The sequence below is a fragment of the Anomaloglossus baeobatrachus genome, chromosome 2 (assembly GCF_048569485.1).
Source record: "Anomaloglossus baeobatrachus isolate aAnoBae1 chromosome 2, aAnoBae1.hap1, whole genome shotgun sequence".
Lineage (NCBI taxonomy): Eukaryota > Metazoa > Chordata > Amphibia > Anura > Aromobatidae > Anomaloglossus > Anomaloglossus baeobatrachus.
In genome coordinates, this window is record NC_134354.1 from 134361828 (window position 1) to 134388789 (window position 26962).

The window sequence follows — 26962 nt, forward strand, 5'->3', positions numbered from 1 at the left end:
CATCCATTTTGGCATTAAACGCTGCAGTTGAAAAAGCAGCAAAAAAGCAGGTAAAAAGCAAAGTACGTTCTTACCCTAAGACCGGCATGCCTGAATTATCTTTGTTAACCCATGCAGCATGCTGTCTTCAGCTTACATAGCAAAAACCTGCTGACAGATTACTTTAAATCCTGCATGGACTTGTAGATACAGCCTGTGAATAATAGTTCTCTCTGCCCTCACTCGTCTATTAGACAGCTCTCATTCACTGTGTACAGGGTGAGCCTGCACTCACAGGCTTTCTCTACAAGCATTTAAGCAGCATTTTATCATTAAATCACAGACTGAAGTAATAGATATCTATATATCTCCAATTTTAGTGTCTCTTCCTTTGTCCTATGCATACTGATCCATTTGAAGTATTTAATATACTTGTGAAAAGTATTAAGCATACCCCGAGACAATTTCTCTAAGATTTTCTCAAGCTACATCACACAATCACGCCATGCACTCATCTACACACTTGTTTTGACATCTCACTTCTATCCGTATAATCTCAAATATTATTTAAAGTGATTTTTGGGCTGAGAATTATATATATATACATACACACACACACACACACACACACACACACACATAGTGATTTTTTTTTTCAAGGTTTTCTTAAGCAATCATGGAGCTTTGATGGTTACTGATGTTGGCAATATGAGAGGTTGGGGGTTGGTTCCCCTTTCTTGCCAGCAAACATCCAGAACTGGGTAAAGCTTTCCTTGGAATTCTGCATGAAATGTATAGAGAGGGATCAGCTCGTCAGGGTTGTCTGCATTATAGAACATAAGTTCCCCTTTCTCATAATTTAGGAAAACCCCAATGCGCTGTGGACGGGTTTGGATGGGCAGACAGACACTGGGAGATGTGAAGGCTTCATAATAGCGTCCTTCTTTAAGGCCAATGAGCCACGCTCCTGCCTCCGGTGAACGGATCATCTTGCCTTTCCGACTCACCGTGCCCTTCACCACGCCGATTCTCCACTTCTGTTTGTTACCAACGATAACTTCCCAGTAATGTTTTCCTGTAGAAAATCCCCGTGTTGCCAGCACGCAACTGCTGTTTTCAAAGCCTTCAGGATTGCTGCCACGACGGCCGGCGGGCGACTTGCACTGTACCACAGTATCTCCCCTGGACAACTGTAAAAGTGGATGGGCTGTGAGGGGGTCCAATTTCAGAACCTCTGGAACTGAAGAAATCACAGAAGATAAAATTGTAAAATAGAGGTAGGCAATAATGAAATATTTTCCTGGATCTAATTTGAAGAAATCCCTTCCCCAGGAAAGACTTAGGACATGAAATGTCTTAAAGTAAATATTAATATTTTCAACGTTCTTTTTTTTTTTTTTCAATTTAAAATTTTATTGAATTTTCATAAGCATACAGTAAAAGAGCATGGGACCATGTAATGATAGATAGTTTTCATCAAACATCTGGACAAAATTAAACTGTCATAGGAGTCATAATGGATTATAGGTCATTACGGTAACACATGGATCCTCATTTTAAACCGTAGAAACCAGTAACACAGGGAGGAAAGACAGGGGAGAGTAGCAGTCATGAGATGTAGGAAAGATAGCGTAAGTCGGAGAGAAAGGAGGAAAAATAGAAAGTAGAGCGCGGTGACCGGGGCTAATACACTGTCCGCTGGACCAAGGCCATTCGAAAAGATGATGTGTGTCGTCTGAAGAAGAGAGGGGGCCGGGGTGCTTGTTCCTCAGGAGTTACATTAGATCCAAGAATTTTTTACTAGACAGAAAAGATTCCCACTGGGACCATTTGGTGGCTGTCTCCACTGTCTGCCCGCGTGACTGGGCCATCACCACCTCCATACGGTGGATCACATTAACCTCCATTACCCACTCTTCCAACGAAGGGGGAGCAGAGTCCTTCCATCGTCGTGGGATCACTGTCTTGGCTGCCTGGAGAAGATGGCCTAGGATAGAATTTTTATAGACCTTTTCGGATACATTAAAGATGTACAATAATACCGCCTCTGGGCGACTCGGGACCGCAACCCCGGTAACCTCATGAATGGCCGCCAGTATTTTATTCCAAAAGGCCGACAAGCTCGGGCAGTACCACCAGATATGCGCCATAGTGCCCCCCTGCGCTCCACAGCGCCAGCACGTGTCAGGAATTTCGGGATACCATGCATGAAGAGATGCTGGGACCCTATACCATCTAGAAAGTATTTTATAGCTGGTTTCTTGCATCCTGGTGGCCACCACGGACCTGTGGGTCAAACGGAAGCAACGTTTCCACTGATTCTCAGGGAAAGTCTGGCCGAGCTCCGCCTCCCATGCCGCACAGAAGCGGGGGGGAGACGTCTCCGCCGCGTTCGTCATACATTTGTACACCTTTGAGATTGCATGGCGTGCATCAGAGGACCCACTACAAAGGTTTTCAAAAGGCGTTTGGGGCAAGTGGTGGGCTCTGTCAATGTCCTGGGAGGTTATGAAATGTTTGAGCTGGGCATATTCAAAGTGGAACCGCAGTTTGAAGTTGCGGTTCTCTACAATCTCCCGGAGCGGAAGGAGGGATCCTCCCGAAGCTACCTGGTTTAATCTCAGGGGGTTTAGCTTCGTGCATCCCAGAAAGTTGTTAGACGACGCTCCCGGTAGAAACTCCGGGTTGTCAGTTAGTGGCATAAGGGGTCCCCTAGGCTGGATCATGAGGTTGCGTGATGATATAGAGTGTATCGTTCGTAGTGTTTGTTTGGTACTATAGGACATCTCAATTTTATGCTTGGTGAGGAGGGGCCAGGTCCACGGCAAGGTCGATGTCGATAAAGGGCACAGATCCTGTGCCAGGCAGACCCAGAGCTTAGACCTAGAGCAGTGCAAAAGGTCCAAGACCCTGGCATAAGCGGCTGCCATATAATATCGCCTACAATCGGGCAGACCTGCTCCCCCCGCGTTTTTGGTCCTGGTTAAGACGCTGCATCTCAAGCGAGCACGTTTTTTGGACCAGACAAATTGGTTAAATATGCGTTGTATCTTGGCCCAATATGTTGCCGGGATATATACCGGAACCGTCTGGACCAGGTACAGTAATCGCGGCAGGGCGGTCATCCTGAGAGCGCCAATCCTGCCAAACCACGAAAGAGTGCCTTTTTGCCATGAGGCTAGGTCTCCCTCGAGTCTTGACAGAAAAGTTTGATAGTTTAATTGAAAGAGCCTATTCAGGTCGGAGGGAATCTTTATGCCCAGGTATTCAATGCTACCATGGGATGGCCATTTAAAGGGAAAGCTTGGTTTTAGGGCGTTTACCATTGTGTGGGGCAGAGAGATATTCAGCGCCTCCGACTTGTCAAAATTGATTTTGAAGTTGGACCATTTACTAAAGCGGTTTAGCTCCACTAGCAGGGACGGGAGGGATGTAAGAGGGTTACATAAATAAATAAGGAGATCATCGGCAAACACGGCACATTTATGTTCCCGGTTGGCAACCCGAATGCCCTGAATATCCGGGTTAGCCCTAATGGCCGACAGTAAGTGTTCCATTACTAATACGTATAATAAAGGTGATAGGGGGCATCCTTGCCGGGTCCCATTCCGGATGGGGAAGGGCCTCGACAGAGTGCCATTAATCTTAATGTATGCAGTCGGAGAGTGATATAAAGCCATAATCTTAGAGGAGCAAATGGGTCCCAGGCCCATATGCTCCAATGTCTGTGAGAGTGACTGCCATGAGACTCTGTCGAAGGCCTTCTCAGCATCCAAAGATAACAACATCAAGGAGAGTTTTTTAGTGTGCGCATGTTGGATTAGGTCTAAGGTCTTTATAGTATTGTCCCTAGCTTCTCTGCCCTGGACAAACCCGACCTGGTCTGGATGGATCAGGTCAGGAAGCAAAGGGCCCAGTCTATTTGCCAAAAGCTTGGCATAGATTTTTAAATCTACATTAAGGAGTGATATCGGTCTGAAACTGCTACATATTGTGGGGTCCTTTCCAGCCTTACGAATCAGAGAAATATGGGCCGTGGTTGAATGGGGCGGGAAAGGGACCGAGTCCGAGATTGAGTTGAAAGAGAGGAGCATTAAGGGTGCTAACTGTTCCGAGAAGGCTTTATAAAATTTAGCGGGGAATCCGTCAGGTCCAGGACTCTTATTACCCGGTGTATCACGGATCACCATCAACAATTCATTCAATAAAATGGACTTTCCAGGTCCTCAATTGTGGAGCTACCAAGGCGCTTAAAGGGTGAGGGCATTGAGGGGCACTCGGCACTCGACTCAGAGGGTTCGACAGGTAAATTATATAGCTTGGAATAATAGTCATGAAACGTGTTGGAGATGTCGGGGGTGGCGTAGAGTAGTTCGTCACGTGAGTTCTTGATGCAAGGTATAAGGGTGTGGGCTCTTCCCTCTCTCAACGCGTTGGCCAGTAACCTGCCCGGTTTATCTCCAAACTCATAAAACCTCCCTTTCCCTACCTGTATCAGGCGCTTATATGAGGAATCCAACAACTTTTTGACCTCCATCCTGGCCTGTAAAAGGGCCTGTAGGTTCGCGGCCGATAGTGCTCGTTTGTGGATAAGCTCACGTTCAGAGACCCTACGAAGGGCTGTTACTATATCCTGGGCCCGTTCTTTTTTGATTCGGGACCCATGCTTAATAAAAATACCTCGTATGACACATTTCAATGCTTCCCACTTATAAGTGGGGGCTGTGTCATCAGTTAAGTGGTCTGTTACGAACCCCGTGATAGAGGTCTGAACGTCGGAAACACAGAGCTCATCCAACAGCAACGACTCATTAAGCCGCCACGAACCCCTGGGGGTCGAGAGGGAGGGTATCTCAATTGTACAATAGACCGGAGCATGGTCCGACCATAGTATGTTGTCCATCCCAGTGTGTCGAATCCAGGGGAGAGCGTTATGTTGTAAAAGTATATAGTCTATGCGACTGTATGAGTCTTGAGTGTGGGAATAGAAACTATAATCTCTATCGGACGGGTGTTTCAGTCTCCAGGTGTCGAACAGTTGAATACGCAATAGAGCTTTTTTAATACGTTTGATTGTGCTGTAAGCAATGTTAGATTTCCCCCTGGAGTTGTCCAATGTGGGGTCGAGGGTGACATTGAGGTCGCCACATAGAACCACTGTACCCTGTATCAGAGGGACCGCAACGTCTACCAGGCGGGTGACAAAGCTATCTTGCTTTTGGTTTGGGGCATATGCGTTAATGACTGTGAGTGTTTGATCCCCTACCTTCAGCGAGAGGATGATGTACCGTCCAAGCCTATCAGTCGTACATTTTAGGATTTGATGTGGGAGGGATTTATGGATGGCTATCGCCACCCCTTTAGATCGGGAATCCGGGTTGTCTGAGGATACCCATGTCTGATAATACTTATTTTTGAAAATGGGGGCATGCCCTTGTTTGAAGTGGGTCTCCTGGAAACACACCATGCTCACCTTCTGTTTATGGAAGTGGTACAGGATCTGTGTTCGTTTCTCCGGAACATTGAGGCCCCTGGCGTTAAAAGAGGCAATAGTCAGGTCCGCCATCTATAAGAGAGTGTGACATTAAAGATACATGAGAGAGGGGATCGAACACGATCAGCCCGGCCGCCAAGAGAGGAAGGAGGGAGAGGGTTGAAAGAAGTAGAGTATAGCGAAGAAGAAGACAAAGAGAACATCAGAGCACAAAACCTTGTATAATAAACTAGATTCGAACAAACGTTCCTAGGGAACATATCCGCCTTTGCTTGGCAGGACAGGGGATCCCCACCTATTTGGGGAAAAAGGATGTCAGACATAGCAAAGCAAAACAGAACTCCGGATATACTAAAAATATTAAAGATAACCATAATATTTTCAACGTTCTATGCTGATCTTCATTTTTCTGATACTGAGTATTAAAACTCTTGCATAGACCACTTCAGGATAAAAAGCTTTGTGCTCCCTGCAGCCACCACTAGATGGAGATAAGGAGCATACTGTATAGTATTCATGTGCTGATTTTGCTCCTAGTGGTGCCTGAATTGTATCATACTGTATCTCTATACAGGGAAAAACAAAGTTCCAACTGCTATAAAAATATATTAGGAAATTAATCAGATCTAAAAACTATATGGCATTAAAAGTAGGGACATTTGCTTTAAATGAAAGTTTATAAAGAGCAGATACACTGCAGATTTCACATCTGGACTTTCCAGGTGGAAAATACACAGCGTGTAACAGAACCAGTGCTGTCAGCATTATATTGTGTACTCAACCTTTCGACAAAGCGGAAAGTAACTCCCAGTTGTCAATTAATTTGTGAATATTCTAAACAAACAACAGAGAAAACAGCACAGTTAGAAGGAATGCTCCATGGTATTTACCATGTTTTTCAGACTATAAAGTAGCCCGTGGCCCGTGACAGCCAAAGGGCTGAAAACAGTGGACCGCAGGTTGCACTATATGCCCATCGCCGCTGACACCATCTGCTTTCTGATGTTACCGCTATTTGCATCCTCAGGCTGCAGACAACAGTGAGTACATCTGTGGTGGACGATGCCGCAGGCTTAAGCTTCTATTAATCAGTGTGATACACAGCAGACACAATGACATCACATCACCGAGTGTGCTGTGCGGAGCGTCAGTGCATCGGTGGCAGATACAGAGCGCCGCAAGTACGGGAGTGAGGTCAGTATGTGGGTTTATTTTTCACGTGGATGGGATGTTTACATGTATGTAGGAGGCCGTGTGGGGCTCATAATGTACAGGATATAGGAGGATATATGGGGGCTCAGAAATATATATAGAGCCTATGTGGGGTTTATAAATTACAGTATATAGCAGGGCTCATACTGTATATAGGAGGCGATGTGGGGGCTCATGCTGTATTTAGAAGACTATGTGGAGCCTATAATGTACCGTATATAGGAGGCTATGTGGGGATCATAAAAAGTTTAGGAGGCTATGTGGAGCTAATAATGTATTTAGGAGGCTATGTGGGGCTCATATTGTGTTTAGGAGGTTATGTGAGGGCTTATACTGTGTTTGGTGGCTATGTGGGGCTCATAATGTATGTAGGAGGCTATATATGGGGCTCATAATGTAGTTAGAAAACTATGTGAGGGCTCTTGAGGCTGTAAGGATAGGTCATCGCTACATCAATATATACAGTGCCTTGCGAAAGTATTTGGCTCCCTTTAATTTTTAAACCTTTTCCCACATTTCAGGCTTCAAACATTAAGATAAAAATTTTAATGTTATGGTGAAGAATCAACAACAAGTGGGACACAGTTGTGAAGTTGAGCGAAATTTATTGCTTATTTTAAACTTTTTTTTTAAAAAAATAAATTACTGAAAATTGGGGCGTGCAATATTATTCGTCCCCTTTAAGTTAATACTTTGTAGCGCCACCTTCTTCTGCCAATACAGCTGCAAGTTGCTTGGGGTATGTCTCTATCAGTTTTGCACATCGAGAGACTGAAATTCTTGCCCATTCTTCCTTTGCAAACAGCTGGAGCTCAGTGAGGTTGGATGGAGAGTGTTTGTGAACAGCAGTTTTCAGCTCTTTCTACAGATTCTCGATTGGATTCAGGTCTGGACTATGACTTGGCCATTCTAACACCTGGATACGTTTATTTGTGAACCATTCCATTGTAAATTTTGCTTTATGTTTGGGATCATTGTCTTGTTGGAAGACAAATCTCCATCCCAGTCTCAGGTCTTTTGCAGACTCCAACAGGTTTTCTTCAAGAATGGTCCTGTATTTGGCTCCATCCATCTTCCCATCAATTTTAACCATCTTCACTGACCCTGCTGAAGAAAAGCAGGCCCAAACCATGATGCTGCCACCACCATGTTTTGACAGTGGGGATGGAGTGTTCAGGGTGATGAGCTGTGTTGCTTTCACGTCAAACATATCGTTTTGGCATTTTGCCCAAATAGTTCGATTTTGGTTTCATCTGACCAGAGCACCTTCTTCCACATGTTTGGTGTCTCCCAGGTGGCTTGTGGCAAACTTTATACAACATTTTTTATGGATATCTTTGAGAAATGGCTTTCTCCTTGTCACTCTTCCATAAAAGCCAGATTTGTGTAGTGTACGACTGATTGTTGTCCTATGGACAGACTCTCCCACCTCAGCTGTAGATCTCTGCAGTTCATCCAGAGTGATCATGGGCCTCTTGGCTGCATCTCTGATCAGTCTTCTCCTTGTTTGAAATGAAAGATTGGATAGATGGCCGGGTCTTGGTAGATTTGCAGTAGTATGATACTCCTTCCATTTCAATATGATAACTTGAACAGTACTCCTTGGGATGTTTAAAGTTTTGGAAATATTTTTGTAACCAAATCCAGCTTTAAACTTCTCCACAACAGTATCATAGACCTGCCTGTTGTGTTCCTTGGTCTTCATGATGCTATCTGCGCTTTAAACAGAACACTGAGACTATCACAGAGCAGGTGCAATTATACGGAGACTTGATTACACACAGGGGGCTTATATTTATCATCATCAGTCATTTAGGACAACATTGGATCATTCAGAGCTCCTCAATGAACTTCTGGAGTGAGTTTGCTGCACTGAAAGTAAAGGGGACGAACAATATTGCACGGCCCAGTTTTCAGTTATTTATTTTTTATAAAAATTCAAAATAAGCAATAAATTTTGTTCAACTTCACAATTGTGTCCCACTTGTTGTTGATTCTTCACCACATTAAAATGTTTATCTTTATGTTTGAAGCCTGAAATGCGGGAAAAGGTTGAAAAATTCAAGGGGGCTGAATACTTTTGCAAGGCACTGTAAGTACTAGACAACCCCTTTAACAGTTAATCTCACATAATGTTGCTCTACGTTATGAACAAAAAGAATGATGCAGCACACACATCCACTTAGCTCTGCTGCCCTTTATATATATATATATATATATATATATATATATATATATATATATATATATATTTATATTTATTCATTAATGTGTTGAGATAATCTTATATATTTTTTTAGAGGTAAAACATTTAAAAAAAACAGGCTAGGAAATGTGTTACATCACAAAAAGAGTGAGCTGTGATACAGTGCCTGTATACTCTCTCTTGCATCCTCCCCGGCCCAGGAGATGTGGTATGATCAGACATTGTCCCTGTACGGGCAGACACAGCCATTACACAGCACACAGCAGGGACACATATATACAGTGCCTACAAGTAGTACTCAACCCCCTGCAGATTTAGCAGGTTTGATAAGATGCAAATAAGTTAGAGCCTGCAAACTTCAAACAAGAGCAGGATTTATTAACAGATGCATAAATCTTACAAACCAACAAGTTATGTTGCTCAGTTAAATTTTAATACATTTTCAACATAAAAGTGTGGGTCAATTATTATTCAACCCCTAGGTTTAATATTTTGTGGAATAACCCTTGTTTGCAATTACAGCTAATAATCGTCTTTTATAAGACCTGATCAGGTCGGCACAGGTCTCTGGAGTTATCTTGGCCCACTCCTCCATGCAGATCTTCTCCAAGTTATCTAGGTTCTTTGGGTGTCTCATGTGGACTTTAATCTTGAGCTCCTTCCACAAGTTTTCAATTGGGTTAAGGTCAGGAGACTGACTAGGCCACTGCAACACCTTGATTTTTTCCCTCTTGAACCAGGCCTTGGTTTTCTTGGCTGTGTGCTTTGGGTCGTTGTCTTGTTGGAAGATGAAATGACGACCCATCTTAAGATCCTTGATGGAGGAGCGGAGGTTCTTGGCCAAAATCTCCAGGTAGGCCGTGCTATCCATCTTCCCATGGATGCGGACCAGATGGCCAGGCCCCTTGGCTGAGAAACAGCCCCACAGCATGATGCTGTTAGGGCCAGATGGACGGGCAGACCCGGGAGGTGGATCCACTGGGCCGAACTCCCCGATGAGGAAAAGGAGTCCGGTAGCCGGAGCACTTTAGGTAGCAGAACAGTCCGTGCACTGGAAGACAATGGAGAAGTCCCTGGGACCACGAGGTCACTGATGGTGGTCCGGGTGACGGAGCTCAGGTTCGGAAGCCGTGATGATGTCAGGCGGGGTCCGGAACCGTTGGAGCGAGATGACGGGTCACCGCAGGGAACCGAGATGGTGCGGACTGTCAGGATGGCAGATGGGCAGCGTTCGGGGTTCGAGACACAGCAGGACCGGATGGCGATGCAGGATCGGCTCTAGAAGACAGAGAGGTAAGTATCTCACAGAACACAAGGAGACCTGACTCCTAGCTTGGGAAAACACGAAGAACAGGCCCCGCTCCCTTGGACATTAACCCCCTATATACCCTGTACCTGTGTGCATCATTTCCTGTTCGTGGACACTGGCCCTTTAAGAAAGGGTCAGTGACCGCGCGCGCGCCCTAATGCGCATGCGCGTGGCCCGGGTGCCAGAAGCCAACACAGGAAGCTGAGAGGAGGACGCAGCAGAGCCGGCCATGGACTGGGAAGCCGACGGGCGCCGGGACCAGGGGACCTGGGAAGCGCTGGGACTGGAGGCTGGAGAGCGGGGAGCGTGGCAGGTGAGCCGGGGAGCGGAGCAGAGGACCCGGGGAGCGTGACAGTACCCCCTCCCACGCCCCCCTCCCCGCAACCGGGACAGGAAGGCACGGATCAGAGGAGTGCCCACGTTCTCCCTGGGCTCCCAGGACCTATCCTCAGGACCATACCCTTCCCAGTCCACCAGGAAGAACTGTCGACCTCGTACGGTCTTCATGGCCACGATATCCCTTACCGCATAGATGTCGTCCTCAGCAATAGGGGGAGGAGCCGGACTGGCGGCAGCGGAGAAGGGACCAAGGACAACCGGCTTGAGCAGAGAGACGTGGAAGGAGTTGGGTATCCTCATCGTGGCCGGGAGCTGCAGTTTGTAGGAGACCTCATTGATCTTGCCGAGGACTTTAAATGGTCCGATGTAGCGAGGTCCCAGCTTGTAGGATGGTATCTTCAGTCGGATGTACTTGGAAGCAAGCCAGACGAGATCTCCCGAAGAGAAACACGGAGGATCCAGACGTCTCTTGTCCGCGTGTCTCTTCATCCGCAGGGATGCACGTGCAAGGGACGCCTTAACTGAGTCCCAAATGGTAGCAAAGTCACGGAGCACTGCATCAGCAGCAGGGATGTCCGAGGAAGAGGATACCGGCAATGGGACAGACGGCTGAAGTCCGTAGACGACATGGAAGGGAGAACTGGAGGAGGACTCACTGACGTGGTGATTATGGGAGAATTCAGCCCAAGGAAGAAGCGTGGACCAATCGTCATGATGGGCGTTGACGTAGTGACGTAAGAAAGAGGTCAATATCTGATTGACCCGTTCCACTTGGCCGTTCGACTGAGGATGGTAGGCCGAAGAAAAGTCCAAAGTCACTCCCAGATGTTTGCAGAGAGCCCTCCAGAAGCGGGAGGTGAACTGAGTTCCTCTATCGGACACGATGTGTGATGGAAAGCCATGCAAGCGGAAGATGTGATGTATATAAGCGTCCGCTAGTTCCTGGGCAGAGGGCAGTCCAGCCATAGGAACGAAATGGGCCATTTTAGAGAACCGATCCACCACGACCCATATGACTGTGTGTCCGGAGGACAATGGCAAGTCCGTAATAAAGTCCATCGCTATGTGTTGCCAGGGAACTGAGGGTATGGGCAGAGGCAGAAGACGGCCATATGGCAGGTGTTTGGGAGTCTTGTTCCTGGCACAGGAGGAGCAGGCAGAGACAAAAGAGGCGACGTCCGTGCGAAGGGATGGCCACCAGTAATGACGCACAATCGCAGTCCATGTTTTCTTCTGACCTGCATGACTGGCTGTTTTCGAGGCATGGCCCCAGTGTAACACTTTTTGCCTGTCAGTCTCAGAGACATAGGTCTTCCCAGGCGGTATCTGGGCCAGGGTGACAGGAGCCACTGGAATAATCTTACTTGGACAGATGATGGATTGAGATGTCTCTTCCTCCTGCTCCATGGGCAGGAAAGACCTAGATAAGGCATCAGCGCGTACATTCTTGTTCGCGGGTCGGAAATGAAGCTGGAAGTCGAACCGGGCAAAGAACAAGGACCACCTGGCTTGCCGTGGGTTCAGTCGCTGAGCAGTCCGCAGGTATTCCAGGTTTTTGTGGTCCGTGTAAATAATGACGGGGTACACTGCTCCTTCCAGAAGATAGCGCCATTCTTCCAGAGCCAGTTTGACCGCCAATAGCTCTCGGTCACCGATGGTGTAATTGCGTTCAGGCGCTGAGAAGCTCTTGGAGAAGAAACCGCAAGTCACCATCTTCCCGGAGGAGGACTTCTGCATGAGTACTGCTCCGGCTCCCGAGGAGGAGGCATCCACCTCCAAGGTGAACTGGCGGTTTAACTCTGGACGGTGGAGTACAGGAGAGGAGGCAAAGGCTCGCTTTAGAGAGCCAAACGCGGCGTCGGCCGCAGGTGACCAGTCCTTTGGATTAGCCCCCTTCTTGGTCAAGGCGGAGAGAGGAGCAGTCAGAGCCGAGAAGTGAGGAATGAACTGGCGGTAATAGTTGGCGAATCCCAGAAAGCGTTGGATTGCCTTCAGTCCAGAAAGGGGAGGCCAGTTGAGAACGGAAGAGACCTTCTTTGGATCCATCTGCAGTCCGGTGTCGGTGATGAGGTACCCCAGGAAGGGGAGAGAAGACTGTTCGAAGACACACTTCTCGTACTTGGCGTACAGACGATTCTCTCTCAGTCTTTGTAGGACCAGTTGCACGTTCTCTCGGTGGGTCTGGAGGTCCGGAGAGAAGACAAGGATGTCATCCAGATATACCACCACACAAACGTAGAGAAGGTCCCGGAACACATCGTTCACTAATTCTTGGAAGACTGCTGGTGCGTTACACAGGCCGAAGGGCATCACGCAGTATTCATAATACCCATCGCGAGTGTTGAACGCGGTCTTCCATTCATCCCCTGAGCGGATACGGACCAGGTTGTAGGCACCCCGAAGATCCAACTTGGTGAACACACGAGCTCCTCTGAGCCGATCAAACAATTCGGGGATGAGCGGCAGGGGGTACTTGTTCTTTACGGTGATTAGGTTCAATCCCCGGTAGTCTATGCATAGGCGTAGGTCGCCCTCTTTCTTCTTTACGAAGAAGAAGCCTGCTCCAGCAGGAGAGGAGGATCTCCGAATGAATCCCTTAGCCAGGCTCTCTGTGATGTACGTAGACATGGCTCTTGTTTCGGCTGGAGACAGTGGATATATCCGTCCTCGAGGTGGTGTAGTTCCCGGGAGCAGGTCAATGGCACAATCGTAAGGACGATGTGGCGGAAGTACTTCGGACTCCTTCTTATCAAAGACGTCCACGAAGGACCAATAGGCTGAAGGCAGTCCCGGTAGGGACTCGGGAACTGGAGGTCGCCGGATAGGTTGTATGGTCTTCAGACACTTCTCATGGCAAGAAGACCCCCATCGAGTGATATCGCCAGTGCCCCAGCTGACTGAAGGCTCGTGTGTCCGCAACCAGGGAAGGCCCAGCAGGATTTGATGTGACATATGTGGGAGGACGTAGAGAGCGATGTTCTCGGTGTGCAGAGCACCGATACGCAGTTCAAGCGGCTTGGTGATCCAGGAGATGGTGTCAGAGAGGGGTCTCCCATCCACGGAGGCAATCACAAGAGGTTTGGCGAGTGGAGTAACAGGCACCTGGTACTTGTCCACCGTGGCCTGCTGGATGAAATTGCCTGCTGCCCCAGAATCGAGGTACGCCTCAGCCGTAAACCGCGTCTCTCCCGTTGTCACTTGCACAGTCCATGTAACCGGGTCTGAGAGAGTCCCAGCACCTAGGGTGGCCTCTCCTACCAACCCTAGGCTTTGGAGTTTCCCGGCCTCTCAGGACAGGCGCGTAGCAGGTGTGTGCTTTCTCCGCAGTAGAAGCAGAGACCCTTGGCGAGCCGCTCTGCTCGACGTTGTTCCGACTGTCGCACACGGTCGATCTGCATGGGCTCATGGACGGAGACGCCTGAGGCCATTGACTGGAGTACAGCGGGCTTCTGTGGAGGAGAGGAATGCCGTACCGGACGTCTCTCACGGGACACCTCTTTGGACCGCTCCTGGAAGCGTATGTCCACTCGAGTCGCTAGGGTAATCAGGGCGTCCAGGGTGGACGGTACATCACGTCCAGCCAGCTCATCCTTGATTCGACCCGAGAGTCCTTCCCAGAAGGCGGCGGTTAGGGCCTCGTTATTCCACCCGAGTTCTGAACCCAAGGTGCGGAAACGGATGGCGTATTGACCCACCGTCAGAGTTCCCTGACGTAACCGGAGAAGAGATGAAGCAGACGCGGAGGCGCGTCCGGGTTCGTCAAAGGTGCTGCGAAAGGCCTGTAGGAAGTCCTGGAGGTTCTTGGTCATAGGGTGCTCCTTCTCCCACAAGGGGTTCATCCACGCCAGTGCCTCGCCCTCTAGGTGAGACATGATGAAGGCGACCTTGGCTTGGTCGGAGGCAAACAAATGTGGCAGCTGCGTGAAATGGAGGGAGCATTGGTTTATAAACCCCCTGCAGGTCTTGGGATCTCCGGCGTACCGGGGTGGTGAGGCCAAACGCAGTCTGGAAGCATCCGAGGAGGCTGCCACGGGAGCGGGGGCCGTGGATTGACTAGTGGAGGCCCGGGACGCTGAAGATGTGACCGAGGCTTGTAGCGTATTCAAGCGGGCGTCCACGGAAGTCATAAAGTTCAGCATGCGGGTCTGAGTCTCACGCTGGCGTTGTAGTTCCTCATGCAAGGCCGCTAGTGCTTCGGCGGGATCCATGGCCTGTTCTTACTGTTAGGGCCAGATGGCCGGGCAGACCCGGGAGGTGGATCCACTGGGCCGAACTCCCCGATGAGGAAAAGGAGTCCGGTAGCCGGAGCACTTTAGGTAGCAGAACAGTCCGTGCACTGGAAGACAATGGAGAAGTCCCTGGGACCACGAGGTCACTGATGGTGGTCCGGGTGACGGAGCTCAGGTTCCGAAGCCGTGATGATGTCAGGCGGGGTCCGGAACCGTTGGAGCGAGATGACGGGTCACCGCAGGGAACCGAGATGGTGCGGACTGTCAGGATGGCAGATGGGCAGCGTTCGGGGTTCGAGACACAGCAGGACCGGATGGCGATGCAGGATCGGCTCTAGAAGACAGAGAGGTAAGTATCTCACAGAACACAAGGAGACCTGACTCCTAGCTTGGGAAAACACGAAGAACAGGCCCCGCTCCCTTGGACATTAACCCCCTATATACCCTGTACCTGTGTGCATCATTTCCTGTTCGTGGACACTGGCCCTTTAAGAAAGGGTCAGTGACCGCGCGCGCGCCCTAATGCGCATGCGCGCGGCCCGGGTGCCAGAAGCCAACACAGGAAGCTGAGAGGAGGACGCAGCAGAGCCGGCCATGGACTGGGAAGCCGACGGGCGCCGGGAGCGGGGACCAGCGGACCTGGGAAGCGCTGGGACTGGAGGCTGGAGAGCGGGGAGCGTGGCAGGTGAGCCGGGGAGCGGAGCAGAGGACCCGGGGAGCGTGACATGCTGCCACCACCATGCTTGACTGTAGGGATGGTATTCTTGGGGTCGTATGCAGTGCCATCCAGTCTCCAAACATCACGTGTGTGGTTGGCACCAAAGATCTCGATCTTGGTCTCATCAAACCAGAGAACCTTGAACCAGTCTGTCTCAGAGTCCTCCAAGTGATCATGAGCAAACTGTAGACGAGCCTTGACATGACGCTTTGAAAGTAAAGGTACCTTACGGGCTCGTCTGGAACGGAGACCATTGCGGTGGAGTACGTTACTTATAGTATTGACTGAAACCAATGTCCCCGCTGCCATGAGATCTTCCCGGAGCTCCTTCCTTGTTGTCCTTGGGTTAGCCTTGACTCTTCGGACAAGCCTGGCCTCGGCACGGGTGGAAACGTTGAAAGGCTGTCCAGGCCGTGGAAGGCTAACAGTAGTTCCATAAGCCTTCCACTTCCGGATGATGCTCCCAACAGTGGAGACAGGTAGGCCCAACTCCTTGGAAAGGGTTTTGTACCCCTTTCCAGCCTTGTGACCCTCCACGATCTTGTCTCTGATGGCCTTGGAATGCACCTTTGTCTTTCCCATGTTGACCAAGTATGAGTGCTGTTCACAAGTTTGGGGAGGGTCTTAATTAGTCAGAAAAGGCTGGAAAAAGAGATAATTAATCCAAACATGTGAAGCTCATTGTTCTTTGTGCCTGAAATACTTCTTAATACTTTAGGGGAACCAAACAGAATTCTGGTGGTTTGAGGGGTTGAATAATAAATGACCCTCTGAATAAACTTTTCACAATTTAAAAAAAAATAAAAATAAAAAAAGAAATAACATTCTTTCTTGCTGCAGTGCATTTCACACTTCCAGGCTGATCTACAGTCCAAATGTCACAATGCCAAGTTAATTCCAAATGTGTAAACCTGCTAAATCTGCAGGGGGTTGAATACTACTTGTAGGCACTGTAAGATTATCTCAGCACAGGAACATTTTTTAAACACATCCAATTGTGGAAATTATTATTATTCCAAGATCTTTTGATTAAAATCAATTTTAAAATGAACTTTGTTTGTGTGAAACACCCCTTTTATTTATTTAAGTTGTTGATGAAATGAGGAAAGTAACGGGAATTTTTAACTAATGTACATTAGAGAATAGTTTAGATTATTGCAGTAAATAGATAAGGATTTAGGATGAAAATGACTGTGTTTGTCAGACCAAACCTTTAAAAAATACAACCATTAAATTTAATGGAGTTGTGACATATGACCTATGATCTCTACATGAAAATGGAAATCATAAGTGGTCAAATCCCCACCTAACTGGTATGATTTTTCTAAAAATATTCCTGTCAGTAATATAGTATTTTTTTGTTGTATATTATTGAATGCACTTGTAGATCCTCACCGGGCAGAACTCGGCGGTGCAGGCGCTTCCAGACTGTTAGTTTTATGTCATCTTGTCGAAATCCAGGCTTAAAGGAAACAGCACTATAAGATGTGTCGGCACAGCGAGGGAGCGGAGGCTGACAACTGCAAGAAAGAAATGTAACTTTACTTAAAAATATGCTGTAGTGGTGCTTTCAGTTTTCAAGTGCTAGAGTGGCGCTTTAATTGTAAGCACACTGCCCATTATTTTATACTCACTCTGCTTTTTTGCCACTCTTGTCACTTGGCGCTATCTTGTGACTGTAACTTCTGACTGGCCAAAAATTAATCACAAGTGCTCAATACAAGTCTATGAGGACCAGATCGAGGCTCTGTTAAGGGCCATTTACATGCTGCGACATCGCTAACGATATATCGTTGGGGTCACGGTGTTTGTGACGCACATCCGGCGTCGTTAGTGACATCACAGCGTGTAACAGCTATGAGCGACCTTAAACGATCGCAAAAGAGGCAAAAATCGTTGGTCTGTGATACGTCGTTCATTTACCAAAAATCGTTGTCTGGTTAGTAGCGAGGTTGTTTGTCGTTCCTGCGGCATCACAAATCGCTATGTGTGACACCGCAGGAATGAGGAACAACCTCGTACCTGCAGCCGCCCGCAATGAGGAATCAAGGAGGTGGGCGGGATGTTCGTTCCGCTCATCTCCGCCCCTCCGCTTCTATTGGATGGCTGCCGTGTGACGTCGCTGTGACGTCGCACGAACCGCCCCCTTAGAAAGGAAGCGGTTCGCCGGCCACAGTGACGTCTCAGGGAAGGTAAGTTCGTGTGACGGGTGTAAGTGATGTTGTGCGCCACGGGCAGCGATTTTCCCATGACGCACAAACGACGGGGGCGGGTACGCTGGCTAGCGATCTCTCTAGCGAGATGCCAGCGTGTAAAGCACCCTTTAGAGTTGTATTCATTTGTGACCTCTGGTGCGCTCTATGAAACACTGGAGCTGTCAGCAGGTCAAAACTCAAAATAGACCAACAGGAGCGGCGCTGATAGAAGATGAAGCTGCTGGAGGGTGAGTATAATACAGGGGGCAGGGGATTTAGATTCAAAGCAGCACACCAGAGGTTCAATAAAAAAAACAAAAAACACAAAAATGGAGTGGTGCTTAAATTATTAACCTGCATCATGCAATATTAATACAAATGTGTGTATCGCTCACCTGGAAGTCACTACAGCATAGTTCTGTAAATGCAAACAAAAAGAAAAAGTGGTGAAGGATGGGTTAACACAGCACATTTTGCAAAAATGCCATGTTTTTTTTTCATTAAGAAGGGGAGTAAAAAATGTTTTAGACATATTTTGTCTGTGAAGCAATAGGAAAATATTAAAAGCACTACAAACAGTGCTGAAACCGTAACTAAGTTTTTTTTATGCTTTTCTATGTTTATTTGCACAGAATCTTGAACATGAATAAGATGAAGATCAGAGGTGATCACATATTATCCGGTGTCAGTGGGACACTGTTGGATTTTTTTTATTTAAGAAAAAACTGTAGTTTAAGTGCAATATGAAGCATCTATTTTATTTATGAAAGCGATATACCCTTTTATACACAAGTTTTCACTTATTTCTCACTATAATAAGTGTCCACTAGGGGCTACTGGAGAGAGGTGTTCTGTATTGTGAAGAGCTGTGACTAATAATTCTGTTTTACATTTCAAAGCTTCAGTAAAGCCAAGTTTAGACTCTGCATTTTAGTATCATTCATAAATGCAGCAAAATGAAGCCTGAAAACTCTCCCAAAAATGCATGTTAGTACATTTGATGTTGCTGTGAGTGTAGTGGTAATTTTTGTTAAAGCAAATCTGTAGGGTGTGTTCACTCATAGTTTTGCTGCACATTTTTTGCAGTGTATCTGCAGTTTATCTGCAGCAAAGTCTGCATGTTACATACTACAGATATTTCACATAGAAATGTTTTGCAGCATGCGGTTAAGATTTGTTAAAATATCATCTGCTCAGCAATACTGTATCACAGTGCTGAATTCTTTGCGCACAATTTCACATAGAACTTCCCCCATCAATGAGTGTTGTGAGTGAGGTGGTGTTTGTAAGTTAGGGGTGCTATACAGAGCTGTCCAAATAAGTATGACTAAGGAGCCCCAAAAAATTTTGGCTAGTCCAAGGTACTTCTGTCTGATGCTGTGTCTGCATGTACACTTACAAGTAACGCTGATTCATAGATTTAGGTGGGCGAACCTGGCAGGACTTAAAAAAAAGTCTGATTCGGGACAGGACTTGACTCAATCTAGATGCCAAACCCCATAGAAGTCTAAGGGACCCGAACTTAGGTGTTATAAAATGGTTTTAGCAATGGCTAGGGGGCTGCAAAAGGAAGAAAATTACAATTGGTAATGGGAAGATCTCAAAGACCTCTACATTACTAAACTTGGAATTGATGACAGCTGTGATTTATTCACAAATCACAGCTGTCATTAACCCTTTATATTACCCTGATTGCCACCACACCAAAGCAATCGGGATGAGCCAGATAAAGTGCCAGGATTGGCGCATCTAATGAAATGCTCCGATTTTGGGGCGGCTGCAGGCTGCTATTTTTAGGCAAAGCCCAATAACCACGGGTCTCCCCAGCCTGAAAATACCAGCCCCCAGCTGACTGCTTTATCTTGGCTGGGTTTCAAAATGGGGGGGGGAGCTTGAAAGCACGCACCTGTTAAAGTCTATGACTTTGCAAAAATCATTGGACTGCAATCATCAGATGACATCTGAGTCCAATCCGATTGCCACAGACTGATAGAATGGAGAAGATGGAGAAATTTGTTCTCCATTTTGTCCTGACCTGTGATAGATTCTTTCATCTGAGAGAATCGAATCACACTAAGCTGACACTCAGATCAAACATAGATCAGAGTTTGATCCAATAACATAATCGATCCAATACTTTTGCATGAGAGAATATACGCTCGTGTGAGCACAGCCTAAAACACAGGCTTTACTGAATCTTTTCTCAAAAAACGATATATTAATCTCCTCAGCTCCTATTTCTCTATATCATACTGCCTCCACTACCACATTATGCATGTGACTGGCTCCTTCTAAATATATCATTCTAGAATTGCTTCCATAATAAATTTTGTGGTGTTGGACTTTGCCCCATCTTTCTGCCTTGTGAATACATCCTTATTTTGAGCACCGACAAGAAGAGTAATGTCTCACCTGGATAAAGTGTAAGTGGTTCTCATTGCCCAGGTTCTCCAGTTGTCGCTCTTTTCCTAGTACAATGCTCAGAATCTCATTTCTTTGCTGTAACTGAATCTCAATGGCGTTGATGCGTTCTGCAGCTTTTGTGGATACCAGCTTTAGGAAATGAGACTCTTCTTCTGCAATGTATCGTTGGAGATCACGGAATTCCTTGCAGATTAAACGCTGAAATACATCGGATTCATTCTGGAAAGCAGGAGAGACAGCACCCATTATTTTGGAAGCATTGTTTAGGATTATCATATAGGCTATGTGCTGCCCAAGAGGCCCATAGATTTTCTCTACAGACCATGGATGAGATTTTGTAAAATCTCATCCACAATGTAATTTTCACTGTAATTCACAGATTTGCCAAAGGTTTGTTGCATACCCTACCTGTAGGAGATAGGAGAAAACTTTCAATTTTGTTATACATTATAGTTTTTGAAGAACTTTTATATAAAAGGTACTTGCACAACAGTTGTCTGGTCTTCTGATAAAAGTCTGCAGTTACTGCGGACTTCTAAATACTCACAGTGTGCGATGTGCACGCTGTCAAGATTCACCGGTATTGCCAGTGAAAGCTGGCAGTCATGTGACTACAAGTCTATGATTTGCATACATGCAGTCACTTGCCGACTAGAAGTGCTTGGCCTCAATAAATTTACTTGTATTGTGAGAAGTCAGGCACATCTAATCAGAATGTGGCTGAAAATTGCATACTTGAAGCCATATGACCAACACCGAAGAATCCTAAAAGTGTGTACACCACACACTATCAGGATTCAGAAAATTGCAGTCACATAAAGTAACTGCAGACTTTTATCAGGCACCTGGACAACCTATTTAAGGAGACTGATACTATATTGTGTTAGATTTTACCAGCTAGACTATGTTACTATGTTTTATACATTATGTTACAGATGTGTATGGTACCTTCACTAGGCATTATAGTAATCAAGACATTTCCTATAAATTAATATTTAGAATGAGAGAATGTGTTCGAGAACTACTTAGTTCAAAACAGGGAAAAGGATTTCAGGAAAAATGAGTCACTGCAACCTTGAGATGTCCATGGAAATTACGGAGAGTTGCCAACCACGTACAATGTGAAAGTCGTGTAGGCTAGATTATTAAGTGGATTATTATTGCAAATTAGTTTCTTTGTAAATAATCAGTGTAATTTTCAGGTGCATTATCCACACCCCTAAAGTTGTACCTATCTGTGGCTGGCGACTTTCTCTCACAGTGTTGTTGTGTGGAAAGTTCTTTGAGTTTAGTTATTAGTTTAAAAAGAAAATTGTCAGGGAAAGTATGACTGCAGCCCTTGTCACACATCAGCCAAAACTGTCGGTGCGTGACAAAGGTTACATGATTTAAAAACAATCAAATCACTCATAGTTCCATGAATATCTATATACGTACATGTATTATTACTTGTCTTGGTGCATACATCAGTGAGCTATAGGACGTGCAGATGATTCTGTGGCACACAGCCCCACCTCAAATAAATGGATAACAGAAGGTTTTATACTGACATTTCACTAAAATCTTAAAGATTTGTATCAATTAGGAATTGTCACGGGAGTATACGGATGGAACAGGGGCTCCTAGGCTGACCCTAAAGGCCGCTTTACACGCTACGACATCGCTCAAGCGATCTCCTTGGGGTCACGGAATTTGTGACGCACATCCGGCCGCTTTAGCGATGTCGTTGCGTGTGACACCTATTAGCGATTTTGAATCGTTGCAAAAACGTTCAAAATCGCTAATCGGTGACATGCCCCCCCTATTCCCAATTATCGTTGCTGCTGCAGGTACGATGTAGTTCGTCGTTCCTGCGGCAGCACACATCACTATGTGTGACACCGCAGGAATGAGGAATCTCACCTTACCTGCAGCCGCCGGCCATGCGGAAGGAAGGAGGTGGGCAGGATGTTACGTTCCGCTCATCTCCGTCCCTTCGCTTCTATTGGGTGCCCGCTAAGTGACGTCACTGTGATGCCGAACGAACCGCCCCCTTAGAAAAGAGGCGGTTTGCCGGTCACAGCGACGTCGCAGGGAAGGTAAGTAGTGTGACGGGTCTGAGAGATGTTGTGCGCCACGGGCAGCGATTTGCCCGTGTCGCACAACCGATGGGGGCGGGTACGCACACTAGCGATATTGGTAACTATATCGCAGCATGTAAAGCGGCCTTAAGACTGGGGCCCTTATCTCGAAGGTAGACTTGATGGTAGCAAAAATCGAGCCTCCAACGTGGTCCTGTCTCCTGTCCAAGCTCAGATACTACTTCCGCCCACCAAGGGAGCGGACTGGAAACACAGTTACCAAAACCCCACAAATAATCACAGACAAGGGTAAACGAAAACTCGTGCACACTGCACTGAAACACAAAGGATGGACAGTATGTGAACTGGGGAGTAACGCAAAAGGGGTAGGAAATAAATAACTGGAGGATTCACACACTGCAACTTGTAGATCACTATACAATCGGCAAACAGCCCCAGAATCCAGAAGTTTATAAAGGGTGAGGGCATCTGGTAGTGAACAGCAGCCTGGACTCCCAACAGATAATCAGAAGCCAGCAGGAATTAACTCCTGCTGTGCAGGAGAGCAGTGAAACAGGTACCAGCCGACGCCCAATACAGGCTGTGCAACTTGGGGTGCTTTGACATCAGCGTTTGCCACAAAACCGGATCCTTTACAATGCGTTGTCAATTCAATGCATTTGCAATGGAATCGCGACAAGATGCGGTTGTGTGCGGCACGCACTGGATCCGTTGTTTTGCGGGATTTTACTGTGTTTCAAAAACGCTACTTGTTGCGTTTTTGATCTCGGTCAAAATACTGCATCTCACCGGATCCTTCATATTGCCGCGGTACCTGCAATGTAGTTCAATGCCAGATCCTTCTCTACCAGAAGTCACCGCATTCTGATAGGCAGGATCCTGTTGTCTGTACTGAGCATGACCAGAAAGTAGTTCCTCCCCTGTGCTTTGTAATACAGCAGATCTAGATCAGTGACAGAAGACCAGGATCGTGGAGGGGTTAGAGGGAGTAATAAAGATGGAATCCCTAAGTGTGTCTGTGTATTACTAATAAAGTATTTTTTTCTCTGTGTGGTGTCTTTTTTTTTAACCCTTTATTGGAGATTGTTAATGGCCGGGTCAAACTTGGCCTGACATTAACAATCTCGGGCTTAATGCTAGCTGGTAAAACAAAGCTGGTATTAACCCCTTATTACCCAGCGTGCCACCCGCCACCAGGGATGCTAGAAGAGTTTGATACAGCGCCAGAAGATGGCGCTTCAATGAAAGCGCCATTTTCTGGGGCGGCTGCAGACTGCAATTCACAGGGGGGGTGCAGAAAGCTTGGGCCACCCTGCGCTGCGGATTTCAATCCCCAACTGCCTAGTTGTACCTGGCTGGACACAAAAATTGGGAGAAGCCCACATAGTTTTTTTTTAATTATTTCATGAAATAATTAAAAAAAGAGTTTCCCTATATTTTTGGTTCCGGGTACAAATAGGCAGCTGGGGGTTGGGTGCAGCCCGTACCTGCCTGCTGTACCTGGCTAGCATACAAAAATATGGCGAAGCCCACGTCTTTTTTTTTTTTTTTTTTTTAGTTTTTGGGCAAAAAAATGAAAAAAAAAAGAAGGGTTTCCCTGGATTTTCCATTGCCAGTAAAGGTAACACCAAGCAGTGGGGGTTAGTAGCCAGTAGCTGCTTGGGTTACCCTTAGTAATAAAAAAGGCAGCAGGAGCCCACGCATTTTTTTCTTACCCCTAACCCTAGGGTTAGGCTTATGTGTTTGGTTTTTATTTTGTTTTTGTTTTTTTTTTTAATTTTTTAATGAATTAAAAAAAAATCAACATGGGAGTCGCCCATTGAGCACCCGAGCATTTTACTGCTCACTCATCCCTTCTCCTGACCACACAGCCAGCAGAACAAGTAATCAGATTAGCTGACTCCAGTGCCGGCCGATTACTTGTTCTGTGTCCCACTGCATCCATCGCAGCGTGTGTGGTCTGTGAGGTCAGCTGAGTTCGGCCGGCACTGGAGTTGGCTGATCTGAACTCAGTTAACCTCACAGCCCGCACATGCTGCGATGGATGCAGCGGGACACAGAACAAGTAATCGGCTGACACTGGAGTCAACTGATCTCATTACTTGTTCTGCTGGCTATGAAGTCAGGAGTTCAGCTGAGTTCAGATCAGCAGACTCCAGTGCCGGCCGAACTCAGCTGAATTCCACAGCCCGCACACGCTGCGATGGATGCAGGGGGACACAGAACAAGTAATCAGCCGACACGGGAGTCAGCTGATGTGAACTCAGCTGAACCTCTGACCACACAGCCCGCACATGGTCACACGTGATCAGCAGCAAGCAGTGACTGCTGTTAACCTGCATCCATCGCAGCGTGTGCAGGCTGTGAAATCAGGAGTTCAGCTGGCTCCCGATCAGCTTATTCCAGTGCCGGCTGATTAAATTCTGTGTCCCGCTGTATCCATCACAGCAGCCATGAAAAGTAGAAGGATCCAGTAAAATAACAATTGCGGTTGCATGCGTTGCACATTCAATCCACAGGATCCGGTCATATGCGGTTTGTGTTTTTTGCCGACCGGCAAAAAAACGCTGATGTGAAAGCAACCTAAGTGATCCCAGGCTGTTTGTCAGACTCTGCAGTGTGAACAGAGTCTGGCACTGCCATGACACCCAAAGAGTGCAACGCTGAACACTGCACGACAGGTATGCTACTGATTGATAAGAGATGTGATTCCAAAAAAACATGAGAGCAGAACTCTACAGAGTGCAGTACTAAGCTGCCTCCGACAGTCACATGGGCAATGATTGGGGCAGTGGAGTGTTTGCTAGACATCTGGTCCCTTAAGATGGGGCTCTGCATTTCTTGGGATTAGGCTGGAAACACATCTATGCGAGTAAAATCGGTCCGAGTTGGCTGAAAAAAACTCGGCTGATTTTAGTTCACGTTAGGTCAGATTGCAATGCAACTGCACTGTGATCCTGAGATTGTTCTCATGATTGCAGTGCGTGTGCAATGCGTGTGTGATCCGTGTGTGATCCTTTTTTTTCTCAGCAGCTGTCATCTGCCATTCAGCTCTTCTACATGGCCGCTGACAGCAGCCACAGACAGCCATGTAGCAGAGCTGAATGGCAGATGACAGCAGCCACAGACAGCCATGTAGCAGAGCTGAATGGCAGATGACAGCAGACACAGACAGAGCCGCACGATCAGAATGAACTCAGGTGAACTTCACCCGACTTCATTGTCATGCCGCGGCTCTGTCTGTGTCGCGTCCTGATTAGCGGTCACCCGTGAAGGACTCAACGATGACCGCTAATCCCCTGAGTGACTGAATTGAGCAGCGCGATTAGCGCTGCCGTCACTCAGGTTACCCGCGGCTAGCTGGATCCTCCACCCGAGACCACAACTCACCTGTGACTTCATCGCTGTCACTCAGGCGACTTGCTGTCACTGTTGGAGAATCCAGCGGTGGCCACGAGTTACCTGACTGACATCAGCTGATCGCGCTTCTCACCTCAGTTGCTGCGGGGAGCTGACAGGAGCGGCGGTGTTCTACTGCAGCTCCTGTCACGTTCATGTAGCAGAGCTGGAAGCGACTCGGGACCTCCATGGATTACGTCGGACAAGGATGGGTTTTTTGCGTACTTAATAAAGTGGTGAACGAGGGTCTTTGTTATTGTTTATTATTTCAAATAAAGGATTTTTTCACTGTGTGTGTTTATTAACTTTAATTTACAGGTTAATCATTGGGGGTGTCTCATAAACGCCTGCAATGATTAATCTAGGATTTAGTGGCAGCTATGGGCTGCCATTAACTCCTTATTACCCTGATTGCCAACGCACCAGGGCAAATCGGGAAGAGCCGGGTACAGTCCCAGAACAGTCGCATCTAATAGAAGCGGCCAATCTGGGCGGCTGCTGGCTGATATTGGTAGGCTGGGGGGCTCCTCATAACGTGGAGATCCCCATCCTGAGAATACCAGCCTTCAGCCGTATGGCTTTACCTGGCTGGTATTAAAATTGGGGGGGACCGCACGCCGTTTTTTTTAATTATTATTTATTTTACTGCACAGCATAGACACGCCCACCGTCTGATGTGATTGGTTGCAGTGAGACAGCTGTCACTCAGCGTGGGGGCGTGTCTGACTGCAACCAATCATAGGCGCCGGTGGGCGGTTAAAGCAGGGAATACGAGATTGTTTAATGAGCGGCCGGCTTTTTCAAAAGAGAAGCCGCCGGAGCAGTGTGAACGCCGTGCAGCGCCGCGCTGGTGATCGGAGATCGGTGAGTATGAGAGAGGGGGGGAAGGGGATAGACCGACATGGACAGAGAGTGAGGGACAGAGATAGTGACCGACCGACCGACAGAGAGAGAGAATAGAGACTGAGAGGGAGAGACCGACTGACAGAGAATAGTGATTGACAGACATTGTGAGACATCACTCGTTTCCAGTGTTTTAGGAAACATGCGAGAAATGTATTTAGAAAATCGGATGTCACTAGGATGGTGTGAGTGCCGTCCTGTGACATCCCATTTTTTACACGCTCCCATAGACTTGCATTGGAGAGACTCGCAATAGAAACTCGCAAAAACGCAGCAGGCTGCGATTTTTTTCTCAGTCCGATTTGGACTGAGAAAAAAAATCGCAAATGCGAGCTGAATCATTCACTAACATGTGTCCGATTCCAATGCGAGATTTTCTTGCATTGCTCTACTGCGAGGAACTCGCAAGTGAGAAGCAGCCCTTAGTGAGGATCCCAGCGTTCGGATCACCAGGGGTCAGTAAGCTTTCATTAT

General features: G+C 47.1%; 1 protein-coding gene across 1 annotated transcript in view; it reads right to left on the reverse strand.

Annotated features, from left to right (window-relative positions):
- Window positions 1–92: 92 nt before the first annotated feature.
- The window catches only part of TRIM50 (tripartite motif containing 50), a 55486-nt gene continuing 28616 nt past the window's right edge, over window positions 93–26962 (reverse strand). The window contains exons 3-6 of the mRNA XM_075333271.1: window positions 20094–20324; window positions 18077–18099; window positions 16882–17006; window positions 93–1219 (exon numbers count right to left, since the gene is read on the reverse strand). Coding sequence (XP_075189386.1) covers window positions 654–1219; window positions 16882–17006; window positions 18077–18099; window positions 20094–20324 — 945 coding nt within the window. The 3' untranslated portion in view covers window positions 93–653. The remainder of the gene's footprint in view (window positions 1220–16881; window positions 17007–18076; window positions 18100–20093; window positions 20325–26962) is intronic.